We start from the raw sequence: 12,401 nt of genomic DNA on the forward strand, positions 1-12,401 counted from the left end.
AGAGCAACACCAACAGCGCGGGTTCAATTCCCGTACTCGCTGAGATTATTCATGAAAGGCCCTGCCTTCTCAACCTTGCCGCTCGCCTGAGGTGTGGTGAACCTCGGTTAAATCACCACCAGTCAGCTCTCCTCCTCAAAAGGGAGAGAGCAGCCTATGGTTGTCTGGGACTATGGTGACTTTACATTGACATCGTTTACAGGATATGGCCCTTGCTGGCCAGCACTTCATGCTCATCCATCATTGCCCTGAGAAGGTGGTGGGGGAAGCTCCTTCTTGAATGTAACTGAGTGACTTGCTAGGCCATTCCTGAAGGCAGGTAAGAATTAACCAAATTGCTGTGGGTCTGGAGTCACATGTAGGCCTGACCAGGCAAGGATGGCAGATTTCCTTCCATAAAAGTGCATTAATGAACCAGATGGGTTAGGGGGTGGGAACTATTTAGTTCAGCAACTATTGAACTTCTTAAACCAGTTATGTTAAAAGTCCTTTTGCATACAAGAGAGAGGTGTTCATCCTTTGCAAGTAGCTTTTACACACACACGGTAAATGCTAGAACCAAAAACTTGCACAACACGACCATCTACTGGGTAGCGAAGAGTTGACACTCTTGTCAAAGTTCAATTTTGCAAATACCCAACAGGATGGAGTTATCAGGGCAGCAATAAAAGCAACTAAATGTAATCTACCAGCTTTCAACCCAAATGAGTGGCGTTTTGCTGCAACTGGTAGGCTGGAAGGTTGGTCCAAAGAATGAAACAAGTTAGTTGCAGATCAATCTTCAGCAATGTTATTGAACAAGTTTCAGAATGGTACGAGTTGCCCTGATAAACAGCCAGAGGATGGTACTTGGCTTTCATAGTGTGCTCCATCCAATAGAGCCTCCTTCTGTGCTTCTTCCCGTGACGAATTAAATTAACCGCACAAGTGTCAATAATAATTTGTGTCGATCACCTCTCCATGAACTGCACACAAAGGATCTCATTCATAGACATTTAAAAAAATACCAAAGACTGGATATGCTTTATTTTAACAATTCATTTCAACTTTATTAAAGTTCACCAAAAACCTTCGTACATTATGTTTTAGGAGCTTGAGGAATGTCAAAAATTCCTTCATAGTATCTTGTTGCCCCACTTAGCCATCTTATTATTGAATGGGCCCTTCATAAAACGGTCAGATTTCGTGTATGCCGCAATCTTCTCTAGAGCCTGCAACATAAAAAAAAGACAAATATTTGAGAGCACAATCACAAGTTTCCTTCGGGTGCTCCGGTTTATCTCCTACAGTCCGAAAGACTTGCTGGTTAGGTGCATCGAGGGAGAATTTAGCACGGCCAATGTACCCGAACTAGGAGATTTTCACAGCAACTTCATTGCAGTGTTAATGTAAGCCAACCTGTGACTAAATAAACTTTAAAAGCATGTGTGGGCAACACGGTGGTTAGCACTGCTGCCTCACAGCGCCAAGGAGCCAGGTTCAATTCCGGCCTGGGGTGACCTTGTGTGTGGAGTTTGCACATTCTCCCTCCATCTGCATGGGTTTCCTTCAGGTGCCCCAGTTTCCTCCCACAGTCCAAAGGTGTGTAGGTTAGGGGGGGGGGGATTAGGGGGCTAAAATATGTGGAGTTGCAGGGATAGTGCAGGGGTAACATCAACTGTCAGGGAATCAGTGCATACTTGATGCACTGAATGCCCGCATTCTGCATTGTGGGAACTCTGTAGGATTCACAGTACATTTCATAAAATTCACCTTGCATTATTACCCGGATTATCGCAGATCAATAACCCTCTCAATGTTACCACATTTTCTGTGTACTTAAACATAGAAAGCTGCAGGAGAGAAATCTGCAGCTGCAAAATTAAAGCTAGTGTATATTAATCATTGCAATTATAGAATAATTGCTGAAAAGAAACATGTGGCAGAAACTTTTCCACTTGGAACTTGAAAACCAGTTTTGGTGAACTGATTTTAAAATTATTTTGCCCGGTGTTAAATACATCCATTTTTTAAAAATGTGTGACAGAACTGCGTATTAAAGTTTATTTATTAGTGTCACAAGTAGGCTTACATCAACACTGCAATGAAGTTACTGTGAAAATCCCCTAGTCACCACAATCCGCCACCTGTTCAGGTACACGGAGGGAGAATTTAGCATGGCCAATGCACCTCACCATACAAAACATGAAAAAAAAAAACCAGCCACCTGGCACTCATCAGGACAAACACAAGAATGCCAAATTTCAAGCGATTACAACCATTTTTACAGGAGAAAAGCATGCTAATTGGTTGGCAAATCAACTCTTGATTGGCCATGGAATTTACTGGAGAAAGCAACAGGGATCTATGTACTCCCCAAGCTCGCAGGTAATGGAAAATAAAAAGGCACAACACTTCCATTGCAGAGCAAGGGTCCCTGTGTATTGTTAAATCCCAGTTGCTGTTAATATTAGACAAGTCAGATCCTGACTTGATAGCTCCTAACTTTTTTTAAAAAAAAGAAACCATGGAGGAAAGTTACTGAACAAATTCACAGTAGTCTCTGCCAATAAACATTTAATACAAAGAATAGAATATTTATTGAAACAAGAAAATTGAACTATTTTTCACCAGACAAAAAAAGGTTGGAAAGATCTCAGTACAAGCACAAGATGCTTCAAATATCCACTCTTTCTTTATCCCAGCAATATCTTTGCAGACACACAAACCAGGGAAGTTACCACTAACTCGACACACAGACTTATCGCTTGGGACTGGCCAATTGCAAATGGTCTTCTGGTGAATTCTGAGCATTCACTTGATGCATTTCACCCAACTCGTATCCCGCCCTAAGGCATCCAAAAAAATGAATACTTGTCTCAACAACCGCAGAGCAAAAAAAAAATTAATTCCTTAAACTAAGTCTTCCAGTAGCACCTCCGCTAAACTGATCACTTAACCAAGTCCTATAACTGATTAACATGTTAACTACTGTCCCACCAGCCTCAGTTTTTCTCAAAAGTTTAAAATCCCTATCTTTTCTCTCTCTCTTTCAATTCATATGCTTTTGGTGTCTGTCTCAAGGCACAAGATACTGAAAGCTATGTGGCTACAGATTGAATTCAGTCAGCCAGTCCAACCTAGTTAGGCGATTAAATTCAGATCATCTTGCTGGGTATTTGTCGTAAGCTCTATTCACAGAATTTTAAATTACGTACCAATCAAGTCTTGCTTTAAAAGTCATATTTCTTACCTCAAAATGCTCGACAAAATCCTTCAGGTTTTTAAACTCATCCAGACACTTGGGTTCAAACACACGGTGCTCATCAAAGAGTTCATACATTTGAAAGTCTACAAAAGTGATCTGGTGGGAGAAGTTTAAATAAAAACATTTCATTTTTAAAAATTGCTCACTACAAAAGTTTCGGAATTAAAATCAGGTGGATGGGGATCACTCATCCTTGGTTAGAATCATAGGAGGTTTACAGCATGGAAAACAGGCTCTTCAGCCCAACTTGTCCATGCCGCCCAGTTTTGCATCAAGCTACCCAACATAAATTCATTGCATCCTCTAACTAATCAGGTGTACAACTCTGCCGATTTCCAGAATGCCCAAATTTGTTTCCTTATCCAAAGCTGCACTTGTTTTAATTCATCCGGGTCACAGAATATGGACAGGACCAGACTAGGTCACTTGACCCTTGACTGGACTTCACCCTGTTTTTTTTCCGTCCAGTTTGCTGAGGAATCTGTGTAATAATTTACCAAATGGGCTTGAACACTGCAGCTTGGATTTAAACTGAAGCTTGCCTGGCTTAAATTGATGGTCTTGAAGAAAGTATAATCTAGAATGTATCCTGAACCACCACAGACCTGTTTGCACAATGGACCTTATTTGTCTTGATTCCCAAATGAAAACAGTGAGTGCTTTAACAATTCTGTGACAACAAAGCGTTTGTCTTTTCGCTGGTTGTAGAATTGAACTGTAACAAAGAGGCTGGGTTATTCCCTATTCTCAATGGATGGTTTGATGGTCCTCTTTGCCTTGGGGAGGGGGGAAATACACCATAATAATAGGAGCAGAATTAGGCCATTCGGTCCATCAAGTCTGCTCTGCCTCAGAGTGAAGGGATGACCCTTTAGAACCAAGAGGAGGTGGAATTTCTTCAGCTACAGGGTGGTGAATCTATGGAATTCATTGCCACAATGATCTGGCCTCCGCAGCCTTCTAAGTGTATTTAAGACATCGGTCAGAACATCGAATACAGGAGCTGGGACGTGTTGTTGAAGTTGTGCAAGACATTGCTAAGGCCACACTTGGAATACTGTGTGCAGTTCTGGTCACCCTATTATAGAAAGGATATTATTAAACTAGAAAGAGTGCAGAAAAGATTTACTAGGATGCTACTGGGACTTGATGGATTGAGTTATAAGGAGAGGCTGAATAGACTGGGACTTTTTTCTCTGGAGCGTAGGAGGCCGAGGGGTGACCTTATAGAGGTCTATAAAATAATGAGGGGCATAGATCAGCTAGATAGTTAATATCTTTTCCCAAAGGTAGGGGAGTCTAAAACTAGAGGGCATAGGTTTAAGGTGAGAGGGGAGAGATACAAAAGTGTCCAGAGGGGCAATTTTTTCACACAGAGGGTGGTGAGTGTCTGGAACAAGCTGTCAGAGGTAGCAGTAGAGACGGGTACAATTTTATATTTTAAAAAGCATTTAGACAGTTACATGGCAGTTGGTGACTAGTGGCGTGCCGCAGGGATCAGTGCTGGGGCCTCAACTGTTTACCATATACATAGACGATCTGGAGGAGGGGACTGAGTGTAGGGTGACAAAGTTTGCGGATGACACAAAGATGAGTGGGAAAGTGAATTGCGTGGAGGATGCGGAAAGTCTGCAGAGAGATTTGGATAGGCTAAGTGAGTGGGCAAGGATCTGGCAGATGGAGTATAACATTGACAAGTGTGAGGTTATCCACGTTGGAAGGAATAATAGTAAAATGGACTTATTTAAATGGTGAAAAATTACAACATGCTACTGTGCAGAGGGACCTGGGGGTCCTTGTGCATGAAAATCGCAAAAACTCAGTTTGCAGGTGATCAAGAAGGCAAATGGAATGTTGGCCTTTATCGCAAAGGGGATGGAGTATAAAAGCAGGGAGGTCTTGCTGCAATTGTACAAGGTACTGGTGAGGCCGCAACTGGAGTACTGTGTGCAATTTTGGTCCCCTTGTTTGTGAAAGGATATATTGGCCTTGGAGGGAGTACAGAGAAGGTTCACCAGGTTTTTACCGAAGATGAGGGGGTTAGCTTATGAGGAGAGATTGAGTAGACTGGGCCTGTACTCGTTGGAATTTAGAAGGCTGAGGGGAGATCTTATTGAGACAAAGAAGATAATGAAGGGGCTAGAGAGGGTAGAGGCAGAGAGATTCTTTCCACTTCGAAAGGAAACAAGAACTAGAGGACACAACCTCAAAATAAGGGGGAGTCAGTTTAGGACAGAGTTGAGGAGGAACTTCTTCTCTCAGAGGGTAGTGAATCTCTGGAATTCTCTGCCCATTGAAGCAGTGGAGGCTACCTCGTTAAATATGTTTAAGTCACAGGTAGATAGATTTCTGATCAATAAGGGAATTAAGGGTTATGGGGAGCGGGCGGGTAAGTGGAACTAAACCACCATCAGATCAGCCATGATCTTATTGAATGGCGGAGCAGGCTCGAGGGGCTAGATGGCCTACTCCTGCTCCTATTTCTTATGTACTTATGGGTACAATGGGTATAGAGGGATATAGGCCAAATGGGATTAGTTTTGGGGTTTTTTTTTAAAAAAGGGCGGCATGGACAAGTTGGGCCGAAGGGCCTGTTTCCGTGCCGTAAACTCTATGGCTCTATGACAGAGATAGATAGGTTCGTGATTGGTAAGGGGATCAAAGGTTACGGGGAAAAGGTGGGAGAATCGGGTTGAGAAATTAGTCATGATCGAATGGCACAGCAGACTTGATGGACCGAATGGCCTAATTCTGCTCCTATTATTATGGTGTATTCCCCCCTCCCCAAGGCAAAGAGGACCATCAAACCAAGATTTATCCATTGAGAATAGGGAATAACCCAGCCTCTTTGTTACAGTTCAATTCTACAACTAGTGAAAAGACAAACACTTTTGTCACAGAATTGTAAAAGCACTCGCTGTTTTCATTTAGGAATCAAGGCAAATAAGGTCCATTGTGCAAACAGGTCTGTGGTGGTTCAGGATACATTCTAGATTATACTTTCTTCAAGACCATCAATTTAAGCCAGGCAAGCTTCAGTTTAAATCCAAGCTGCAGTGTTCAAGCCCTTTTGGTAAATTATTACACAGATTCCTCAGCAAACTGGATGAAAAAAAGGGTGCAGTTCAGTCAAGGGCCTGTAGGTGACAAGGATCTGTTCGTGGCTATTTCATTAGCCAGTATAATTTCACTGTCTTCCCTTAATAGTTTTACTGTAGGTGGGGGTAGTGAGCAGAATCATATAATCATGGAATCCCTCCAGTGCAGAAGAGGCCATTTGGCCCATCGAGTATGCACCCACTCTCTGGCAGAGCATCTTACACAGCCCCCCTACCCTACCCCCCGTAACCCTACACATTTCCCATGGCTAATCCATCTGACCTACACATCTTGGGACATTAAGGGGCAATTTAGCATGGCCAATCCACCCAACCTGCACATCTTTTGGACTGTGGGAGGAAATCCGCACAGACACGGGGAGAACATTCACCCGTGGCCAGAATCGAACTCGGGTCCCTTGCGCTGTGAGGCAGCAGTGCTAACCACTGAGCCACAAGCTCATAACCCTCTCTATTCTACACACAGCTATTGAATCCAATACTGTGAACTGCCCAGTTAGTCAACGTGCCAAGAAACATAAATGTTTCAGTTTAAATGTCGTTCAATTTTGGATGTCAGGTGGTGAAAGACAGAACTGGAACCAATACTTTACATACTTAAAACTTTTATTTAATGAACCACACACCTCAATATCCTCCTTCACACAGGAGCACAAGTGAATCCCCAGTTACTGCCCACCCCACCTGAATAAGCCTTCTCATACATTTTCATCTAACCCCAATAGTATATCCTAGTTAAACACAATTAAACACTCAATTAATCTGTGATTAATTCATCTATTCAATGTTTTCAGAGCCCTGAATAAAGGCTTTGTGCTCGAGCAAGCGAGGAACACTGGGGATTACAGAAGAGCTGTAAAGCCCAGAGACAAAATGGATTGTGTGTGGGGCGGGGGGGAGGGGGGGTGCGCGCAATAAGAAAAAAGGTGGCAAGATTTGCATAAGTCTATAGATGATGTTTTAACTGAGGTACACTAAACCCTTCTGTATTTTTCAACCTGGAACCCATGCTGTTGGATTATTCCACGGCATGTTGCCAACACATCGTGTGAGGTGGCAGTCTTTTAAAAATGTACTACACTGGAACCTCTCCAAGCTGAATGCTTAGGACCAAGTCATTTATAGACTTAGGAATTTTCTGGATTATAGAATGACTGACTGCACTGTAGATGCAAATATTTAGCTGAAACATAGAAAACAGTGATAAAACATTATAAAATCCAAATATTCTGCTCTCAAAATAATCCAATAGAATTTTGTCGATATCTGTACTGGATACCTTGGGAACTGCTGAATATATTACCGGATAACTGGTGTTTTTCCGCAAACATTAGTTTCCAGACTGGAGAGGGTGCGGTGCACCATATCTGCACTCGAACATTGCTTCTTAGTTTCGTGAGTGAAGAAGTTCCTCCTCAACTCAGTCCTAAATCTGCTCCCCCTTATTTTGAGGCCATGCCGCCTAGTTTCCGGTGGAAACAACTTCCCTGTTTCTATCTTATCTATTCCCTTCATAAACTATAAGATCTCCCCTCATTTTTCAGGAGTTAAAGGTTAAAAAGAGGTTTTTTTTAATTTAAAAGGTCTATTTTTGCGCATTGTCAAGATGTCATCTGCTTCATAAAAATCATTCTCCCCAAAAATCACAACTCATGAAGAATTTAATTAATTACTGCAAATTAATGCTCAATATATTACCGGATAACTGGTGTTTTTCTGCAAACATTAGTTTCCAGACTGGAGAGGGTGCGGTGCACCATATCTGCACTCGGACATCGCTTCTTAGTTTCGTTGTCAGTGGGACTTCATCTTTCCTCCTCAACACACCCTTCACGTTCCCAAGTGCGGCCATAACCCAACAATCATAAAAAGGACAAGCCAAAAAACACAGCTGGCCCCCACATAGTTAGTGCAACGGCCACCTGGAAACAAACTTACCTTGTCACCTGCAAACCAAGGTTTTTTACCCAGAAACTCGGAGAACTGCTTCAACAGACCCGGCAAGGTTTTCAGGTAGTCAGCCTTCAGCTTTTCCTGCAGCAAGTCAAGACAACGAACGGTTACACTCTCAAACCAGATTATATGATCAACGAATGCGCAGTTGCGCAAGATTCCTTGAAGCACTTTTAGACCAGAATTCTCCAATTTCACACACCCAGCTGCCGGTGGGAATGGAGAATTTGGCGCTCAGCCAAATTCCCATTCACAGCAGCAGGACTGGAGAATCCCAGCCACGGAGGAGGTCAGCGAATCCCAGCCCATAATCCTGCAATTACTGAAAGTTTTGGATAAATCACACTGTGGACAGGATCCAGTAAAGGCACAAAGCTTAAACTGAGCAGTGGCATTGATTCTCCTGGAATCGGGCACATTCGAGCTAAGTCAGTGTGTTAACATAACTAGGAGCAGGAGTAGGCCATCTGGCCCCTCGAGCCTGCTCTACCATTCAATAAGATCATGGCTGATCTTTTTGTGGACTCAGCTCCACTTACCCACCCGCTCACCATAGCCCTTAATTCCTTTACTGTTCAAAAATTTAATCTATCCTTGCCTTAAAAACATTCAAAGTAGCCTCAACTGCTTCACTGGGCAAGGAATTCCATAAATTTACAACCCTTTGAGTGAAGAAGTTCCTCCTCAACTCAGCCCTAAATCTGCTCCCCCTTATTTTGAGGTCATGCCGCCTAGTTTCCGGTGGAAACAACTTCCCTGTTTCTATCTCATCTATTCCCTTCATAAACTATAAGATCTCCCCTCATTTTTCAGGAGTTAAAAGGTTAAAAAGAGTTTTTTTTTAAAATTTAAAAGGTCTATTTTTGCGCATTGTCAAGATGTCATCTGCTTCATAAAAATCATTCTCCCCAAAATCACAACTCATGAAGAATTTGATTAATTATTGCAAATTAATCTGCAGCACCCTTCAACTCAAATATTCAAGCATCAAACACTCGAAATAAAATTTATTTTCATTACCGAACACAGTGGAGCTAATCACCTTGGACACATACGTAGCACAACTCCAAACTCAAGGACAAAAAATTAATTTAAAGCCCATTTGGGAACTGAATGGGGCAGCAGTGACTCACTGGTTAGCACTGCTGCCTCACAGCTCAGGGGCGTGGGTTCAATTTTGGCTTTGGGTGACTGTACAGAGTTCATATGTTCTTCCCCCAGGTGCTCCAGTTTCCGCCCACAGTCTAAAGATGTGCAGGTAGGTTGATTGGCTATGCTAAATTGCCCCCTAGTGTCAAGGGAATTAGCAGGGGAAATACATGGGGTTGCAGAGAGAGAGAGAGAGTGGGACTGTTGTTGGTGCAGACTCGATGGGCCGAATAGCCTCCTTCTGTAGGGATTCTATGATATTGGATTTGTCACATGTATTAGTATATAGTGAAAAGTATTGTTTCTTGCGTGTACGGACAAAGCATACCGTTTATAGAGAAGGAAACGAGAGTTTGCAGAATCTTAGAGAGTTTAAAAGAGTTGGAATGAAGTTTTAGAAGCATAGAACAAGAGTAAAAGATAGAATTAGATGAAGTTATGCTGGGCACAGCTTGCAAGTCGCCGCCTCGCTCCAGCGCCATCTGTGAACATATTGAACAAAGGCTGCATCACCAGGATAGGAACCATTAAAGAACTCAATCTGAGCAGCGCAGTCCACTTGTACGGAACTCTATTTCAACACACAGTCAGCGGTACCAGGTGTAGCAGCCTCGATCTTCAGTCTCAGTTCCACCTCAAATTTTCTTCATCAGTGTAATTAATCTTTTCCAAAAAAAAAATTCTCCAGTCTGCGTTTTTCTGATGAACAAAAATTCTCCAACACCGACATCTTGCCGGGGTTTTTGATCGACAAAAAGGAGAGTCAAGGGGCAGACAGGAAAGTGGAGTGAGGCCACAATCAAACCAGCCAGGATCTTACTGAATGGCAGGGAGCAGACTCAACGGGCCGAATGGCCTGCTCCTAATTCTTGTGAATTCAAATGGAGCTTAGACTTCAAAAGTTTATTCTCCAGATCAGAGTTAAAGCCGGCTGTTTAACAAACACAACTCTCCATCGATCTCAAATGGTTCATTTATTCCATTATCTAGTTTGTCAATTAATCAAAAATGCTGATTAACAGGAGAGTTCCATTCACTGATAGAATGCTTGTAGCATGAACTAAATGTTGTGTTATCCGATACTCGGCTAACTTTGGTTAGCACTGCTGCCTCACAGCGCCAGGGACCCGGGTTCAACTCTGGCCTCAGGTCACTGACTGTCTGTGTGGAGTTTGCACATTAGAAATCATAGAAATCATAGAAATCCTACAGTGCAGAAGGAGGCCATTCGGCCCATCGAGTCTGCACCGACCACAATCCCACCCAGGCCCTACCCCCACATATTTACCCGCTAATCCCTCTAACCTACGCATCCCAGGACACTAAGGGCAATTTTTAGCATGGCCAATCAACCTAACCCACACATCTTTGGACTGTGGGAGGAAACCGGAGCACCCGGAGGAAACCCACGCAGACACGAGGAGAATGTGCAAACTCCACACAGACAGTGACCCGAGCCGGGAATCGAACCTGGGACCCTGGAGCTGTGAAGCAGCAGTGCTAACCACTGTGCTACCGTGCGCCCATTCTCCTGGGTGTCTGCGTGGGTTTCCTCCGGGTGTTCCGGTTTCCTCCCACCCCACTCTCTGGTACTGCTGACTGCATGCTGAACTGTAAAGAACAGGATTCTTCTTCCTTCTGATCTTCAATGGTACATTAAAACGTAAAGTATTGAATCATATTGTATACCAGGTTCCGTCTCCAGAAAGATTTGTAGTTACCTCTGGATCACGAGGGGATAATTCATATCAGGGGACATCAGGAACTCTGGTTAGAATCAGAGAGAGAATCCCTACAGTGCAGAAAGGAGGAGGCCATTTGGCCCATTGAGCCTGCACCAACAACACTCCTACCTTATCCCCGTAACCCCACATATTTACCCTGCTAATCCCACTGACACCTTGGCCATGCTAAATTGGCCCCATCAGCCTAACCACATATCTTTGGAAAGTGGGGGGGGGGGGGGGGGGGGAGGGAGGAAGGAAACCGGAACAGCCGGAGGAAACCCATGCAGACAAGAGGAGAACGTGCAAACTCCACACAGACAGTGACCCAAGGCTGGAATTGAACCCAGGTCCCTGGCGCTGTGAGGCAGCAGTGCTAACCACTGTGCCAACCAAAGTTAGCCAAGCATTCTGTCTGTTAGAGTGTCAGATAACACAATGTTTACTGTAAGTAAGAATTTTTAAAAACAGGGATTCTGTACATTTGCAATAATGTTAACCAGTTTTATAATGATGACGTTTTAGAAAGAAGTCTGATGTATTCTTAATTCAGCTGTGGCAACTGAAAGGGACAACTTGTATATATATAATAAAATAGAGTGATTTGACTATGACATACTGGTCATTGTGGAGTTAGATGAACAAGGGAGATGTGTTACACCACAGTTTCAGATTCACGGAAATCTGAAAAATCTCCTACATCCCCTGTTAAAAGCACCAACTGGAGCGGTTTCAATCGCTACTGAATCTCAATTGCAATGCTCACAGCAAGTCAGTGAGTGGGCTGAACATTCTAGAGTGTAACCAATGCATAATTCTACTGCTAAAAGTACAGCAGTGTCCCTTTAAGAACATAAAAGCCGTAAACTTGTAAAACCAGTGGGCAAGTTCATGCAGTGCAACAAAAGGGAGTTGTGGATCCATTATCAGGTGTTGCTGTAGTCTTTTCCATACTAGGGAATTTTCATGCATCAAGCACAGCAACTGAAGAGTGACCACAAAAAGTGCGCAATGTACCTTCTTCCATCGGAAAAAAATACAAAAATCTGAGGTCACGTACCAACTGACACAAGAACAGCTTCTTCCCTGCTGCCATTAGACAACTTTAGAATGGACTTACCTCACATTAAGTTGATTTTTCTCTACATCCTAGCTATGACTGTAACACCACATTCTGCACTCTCTCCTTTCCTTCTCTATAAAACGGTA

At 43.1% G+C, this 12,401-nt stretch overlaps 1 protein-coding gene across 1 annotated transcript in view; it reads right to left on the minus strand.

Annotated features, from left to right (window-relative positions):
• Positions 1-1,020: 1,020 nt before the first annotated feature.
• LOC144479235 (glutathione S-transferase Mu 3-like) overlaps positions 1,021-12,401 on the minus strand; it is a 28,513-nt gene continuing 17,132 nt past the window's right edge. Inside the window, exons 6-8 of the mRNA XM_078197903.1 lie at positions 8,305-8,400; positions 3,233-3,343; positions 1,021-1,211 (exon numbers count right to left, since the gene is read on the minus strand). Coding sequence (XP_078054029.1) covers positions 1,116-1,211; positions 3,233-3,343; positions 8,305-8,400 — 303 coding nt within the window. The 3' untranslated portion in view covers positions 1,021-1,115. The remainder of the gene's footprint in view (positions 1,212-3,232; positions 3,344-8,304; positions 8,401-12,401) is intronic.

This window comes from Mustelus asterias, chromosome 25, assembly GCF_964213995.1.
Source record: "Mustelus asterias chromosome 25, sMusAst1.hap1.1, whole genome shotgun sequence".
Classification (NCBI taxonomy): domain Eukaryota; kingdom Metazoa; phylum Chordata; class Chondrichthyes; order Carcharhiniformes; family Triakidae; genus Mustelus; species Mustelus asterias.